Source organism: Triticum dicoccoides, chromosome 6A, assembly GCF_002162155.2.
Source record: "Triticum dicoccoides isolate Atlit2015 ecotype Zavitan chromosome 6A, WEW_v2.0, whole genome shotgun sequence".
NCBI classification, from domain to species: Eukaryota; Viridiplantae; Streptophyta; class Magnoliopsida; order Poales; family Poaceae; genus Triticum; species Triticum dicoccoides.
Window position 1 is genome coordinate 16907846 of NC_041390.1, and position 5530 is coordinate 16913375.

Below are 5530 nucleotides of genomic sequence, written 5' to 3' on the forward strand. Positions count from 1 at the left end.
GAAACTTGAGAGTTTTATTCAACTAATGCATTCCTGTTGCAATCATCCAAGAGGCTGCTGAGCAGGAAGCCTGGAGTCTCATCGAGCCAGTTCTCCGTAAAACGCAGAGTGCAAGCAGACTTTGCACAAAGGTGAGTTGGAAGGTTGGCCGATCGGTACAGATGCTAAATTACAAAAGATTTAAACTGACAAGCTAACTCTTATTTCTTTAAGAGCAGTGCCACCACAGAGCGTGATGTTTTCAGAGGTCGACTAACCAAAGGCAGTCGGTTTCCATTGTCACCTGCTTGAAGCATCAAATATGTGCAAAACTACAAAAGAACGATGAAAATGGATCCACAAGGAATGTGAAGGCACGATACATTTTCTCTTATATCTCATCTCGTAACATATTACAAGACCCTAAATACATACTACAACCCTCCTCCAAGGGGTTGGGTAAGCGCCCACAAAGTCACGTGGTGTGGAAAATTACACCGTCTTAATAGGGCATCAAACACCTAGACCCTAGAGGAACGTACACGTCTGTATACAGTGTATATACATATGCATACATACGTGCACGGTAGGGAGGTAGAGAAACCTCGAGTCTTATACGTGTTGGGGGGTGACGTGAGGTGGGGTGGCAGGTACGGCGAGGATGGCGTTGCGTCTGCCACGCTCAGAGACGCTGTTCTCGGCAAACTTGATGCCTGCGTTGTGTAGGCCCTTGCTCTTCTCCTCTTCCGTCCACTCGGCAGCGTAGTAGTCCTCCTCGGTCGCCCCTTCAGTGGGTGGGAGGAGCATGGAGCCCCACTGCGGGAAGTGCATGAGCGCGACGGGAAGGGTGCACGCCATGACCATGATTCCCATGTACTGGAGCCCTTTGCCGGTGGAGTACTGGGATGATGTGAAGAAGAGAAACTGTGTGACGCCTCCGCCCACATTACCACCTGCGCCACTCATGCCAGAGATGAGGCCGAGGGAGCGCCGAGAGACGAAGGGGATGACACCATAGACGGCACCACACGCAGCCTCAACACAGATGGAGTAGAGGACCATGCATGTGATTGAGGTGGGAAGGGTAGTTGCGCGACCGAGACAGAGGCAGAAGGCTCCGCCAGCGGTCTGGAGGATCCAGATGTTCCAAAGGCGGGCGCGCATGCCGAAGTACCGGGCACCGAGGTCGGAGAGGTAGCCACCCATGGGGCGTGCGAAGACATTGGCCAAGCCGAAGCATGCGGCTATGGTGCCAGCGGCACGAAGGTCGAGGTGGAAGCTGTCGTAGTAGTACTCGGCGATCACGTTGTTGGTGGTGAGCTCGACGCCCATGCAGTAGCCATAGATGAAGACGAAGATCCACGTGCGGTAGTTGGTGACGGCGCCACGCAGAACATTGGAGAACTTATCCTTGTTCATGTCTCCATTCTTCTGCAGGCTCCTCAAGTTGCCATCCGGAAGGTCTTGCCCCATGGTGAGCACAAGCAACCCCATCACGACCAACATCATTCCTGGTACGAAGTAGGCGAGGCGCCAAGCTGTGAAAGGTGTTGCACCACATGCCAAAATGGCATCGAAGACAAGAGGCATGATGAGTTGTGTGGCACCACCACCCATGTCTCCCCATCCCGCCGTCAACCCACTGACCGTCCCGATGATCTTGCTGTTGAACATGGTGCTCACCCAGTATTGGCATGACACGAAAGTGGCAAGTGAGACACCGATGAGGAAGCGGATGGTGATGTATCCACCAGGACCGTCGATGACGGACATGCAGAATACTGCAGGTGCAGAGAGCATGACGAGGAAGGCACAACCATAGCGTGGGCCCAGAAGGTCGCAAATTGCGCCCATGGCTAGCCTTGAGAAGATGGCACCAGAGACAGAGGCGACTCCGGCGTTGCCGATGTCAGCCTTTGTCAGGTTGAGGTTGTCGCGAATGATGGGGATGAGGGGCGCAGCAGCGAAGGTGGAGACAACGCAGGTGAAGAAGGACATCCATCCGAGATGGAAGGCGCGCATGTGTGGGTTGCTGAAGGAGAAGATCTTGATGGACTTGGCCTTGTGCTCAGAGTCCACCGGCAGCAAGAAGTTGATGGGCGCTGGGGTGGTGGGAGTGGAGGCGACCTCCATTTCCATATCCTCTTGTGCTGAGGGAGGAAAGCTTCTTCTTCCTTGCTCCTTGGAGCTCTCAGAGCTGCAATGTGCTCTGAGAGACAAGTGCTTAGCTAGCTAACTCTCTAGTTTGTAATGGTTGTGTTTGTGCTCGAAAAGATGAGTATTTATAGCATGCTTGAACCACTTCAGTTTGGCATATTCTTTGGCATATGCTCCCGACGTTTCCTTTCGTCTAGATCGTTCCAGTATTCCATTCATTTTTCCTTCAGTTGCTCAAATTAATGCACACCATCACTCCATTAGTTACATGTTTGACGTTCTCCTCTGATTCTTAATTTGTGTGTTTGTCCAACTAATGAAGAGATTCACAAGGATCATGCATCTGTCTTGTTGAACTTATCAGGGCTGTCAAGCTACTTATATGGAGATAATATATATGCAGTGGCAGGGCATTAACTGTTGCAAGTATTTCAAAAAAAATTGTTGCAAGTACGTGCAGGACTGTGCAAAAGAGTTGACACTAGCTGTAGGGTTTATTCGATCTGACTACAAAACTTGCAGGTTGAGATATTCCGGAAACGTACTTGATCCTATGCTAAGTACAAATTAAGAGTTGACTCCAGGTAGCTGCAGAGCTAGCTGTAGTCTGCAGGTTACAGTATTCGAGATTAATTACTTCTGACACCACAGTTAACGCGTCATTAGGCTGCTAAGTGCTACTCTTTCTCTCTCTGTGTGTGCCTGTCCGTCTGTCAAAAATAGAATGCATGTTACTAGCTGCTTATTTTATGGGATAATTTCCAGTGGAAACATTACGAAGAAAGCCGGTGAAAATCTGCATGAAAACTATCTTTAAAAGCTTTAGGAGGTTCCACAAAAATGCATATGTTGCTAAGCTCATCTTATATAAACATGTAAAAAAAAAATTCACAAAAATGTTCAAACTTAAATTAATTTGGGTAGTCTGAAAAAATCAGTAATGAATAGTGACAAACATGAGTAAATAAAGTAGATGATTATCATATTCAATTTATTTTTTAATGCCTCCATAATAAATGTTAGTTTAGACTTGCAATTTCATGTATTTTATTGAACATCATCTTCCTAATAGACTTTATCACTGGTACATGTCCTATTAGAAATATGCTGCTAAATTTAGATATTAAGCACTTTAAGAGCACTCTAAACACCATTCCATCCTAATTTGTCAGCACCATAGTTTAGTTTCGGAAAACTGTTTTTCATGGTGTTAGGAGAACCGTGCAAATAGTTGACCGTGGAGAAATATTTAGCCTCGATGTTGCAGTTGCACATGCAGGGGCTGGTAGCAGTAATATTCAGGGTGTGTACTATATTATCTCATATAATCAAGATCAGGGCTAATTTAAGGTTTTATGAACGCATTAAACAAGTTAAGATCGGGATAGTTGACCAAAGTTAACTAACCAGTGCTATATGTATCTGCTGGCCAGTTGGTGAAACCAAAAGGTAGCTGTACAAATCTTATTTCGTTAATTGTTTTCATTCATGTGTGTACCTTGTGCATTTCAATCAACAAAGCCTAAGTGAGAATTGCTCCCTCCGTCCCATGTCAGCTTGGCAACTTGAAGAGATCACTTATACCTATGATGAGCTTGATATCTGTCCCCATCCGTTGAACTTATCAGCTGGGTTGCGAAGCTACTTATACCTATGATGAGCTTATATATGATCGGTAGACTAAGTGCATAGCATGTAGGAGTATGTGGGAAGGTATACACGAAGCTAGCTATAGAGTTGCAATCCAAACGTATAACTCCAATGTACACGATAACACGACCAGGTACAACCAAGGCGATTCGATGGATGGAAGAGTTGACTCTCCATCCATTAGAACAGACACTAGCCCAAGCGTTGCACATGCAAAAGTACGGATCAGTGTTGCTGCCTCGTCATCGATCCATAAGAGTAAACTATATAATTCATCTCCGATGCGCTAAAGAGTTAGCATGTCGACCGATCGAGATCTATGTAGAGATCGACAAGATCGATGCATATTTTGTTTCTGATCTAGTCAGCACGACGTGTTGCACGTCGCCTAGCTAGCTGAGTATAAGTCAAATTTGTTAGCTTCCTCGTAGTACCTTGTGTGGAAATCAATTTTTTTAGCTTCAATATATGAGAACATATATGTGAATTGAAGTAAAGTCTGCAAATGATGTAATTAACCAGAAGCATCACTAACTTGCACTGCCTGTTGCATAAGGTTTCTTAATTGTTAGACAAGTTTACATGTACAGTTAATCGGCGAAAGTGCAGTAGCTAGCGGTACCTAATTAATTAGCCAGGTGGTGAAAAACAGGCCCTAAAACTAAGAAAAGAAAACCGTAAAAAGAGTTGACTCCAAAAACACCGGCACATGCAACTGTACGGTGGATGGGTCGTCGTCATCACTGTGTTCAAAAGTCAGGCTCTTGTTCGTTAACTAAGTAGTAGTTGGCAGAATCAAGTTGCATCGATCTGCCCCCGTCAAAAAATAACCTATCTGGGCTGCTGAACGACTTATACGAGATAAGCTATATATTTGAGTGCGACATGTTAGGTTCATTGCCGTCGGTTCAAACCTCAAAGAGTTGACCCCGTACGTAGAGGGTTTATTCCAAACGTACATTGTCCTTCACTAACTACAAAAGCCGTGCAAGATTAAGAATGGACTAGTTGCAAGGGTTGCACATGCAATGGTACGTTGGTGTCCGCAGATTTCGGTGTTACATAATCAGTTAATAGTTGACATCGAGCAGAAGCATCTAGAGACTTGAATCAATGATATGTGTATTGTTTTGTTTCAAGGAAAAGTCTCACTATGTTGCTCATCTTCTAAAGTTAAAGCACCCACCATAGAGCGTTTGGGGACACACCCCGGCTAGCCCCACGCATCAGAATGAGCGCCGCACCGTGGATATAGAGCCATCATTGTTTTCTTTTTGCAACGTGATTAAAGTGGATAGGTGGTTTTCTGAATATTTCTTTTCTAAAATGATGTTTTTCGGTAATGAATGTCTCAATTTTGATGGGTTTATGCAATTAATTTGGATGGAGTACAATGTAGCTTTTGCAGAAAGAAACTTCCAAACATATGATTATGAATAAGGTACTCTGTAGTTGCCTACAGAGCTTTTTAATTTCCCTAGCGGTGGGAACGTAGGGGTAGTTGGGAGGGAAAGAAACGGACGGGAGAACGACTCACATCAGCATCAACGTCCATTAAAAAGAAACCAAACAGCAAGTGCTATAATACCTTTTGACCAAAAGCTAGTAAAAAAAGGAAACAAAGTTCTACACACACAAAATATAGCATTATATATGGTTTGACCATTTGGCACGAAGACGAACATATATTGTAGCCATCTGACCAGAACAAAGTTTGAAAAAAAGGTGCCCACACGTACCTTCA

At 45.0% G+C, this 5530-nt stretch overlaps 1 protein-coding gene across 1 annotated transcript; it reads right to left on the reverse strand.

Moving 5' to 3' along the window:
* Positions 1–359: 359 nt before the first annotated feature.
* Positions 360–2220, reverse strand: LOC119318869 (high-affinity nitrate transporter 2.1-like). Its single transcript, XM_037593438.1, has one exon. It carries the CDS (start codon positions 2116–2118, stop codon positions 592–594), a length of 1527 nt encoding a protein of 508 aa, XP_037449335.1. The 5' UTR covers positions 2119–2220; the 3' UTR covers positions 360–591.
* Positions 2221–5530: the final 3310 nt, after the last annotated feature.

Bases quoted from the DNA above. Each gene is read 5' to 3' on its own strand.
- LOC119318869 (XM_037593438.1), bottom strand. From the start codon at position 2,118: ATGGAAATGGAGGTCGCCTCCACTCCCACCACCCCAGCGCCCATCAAC.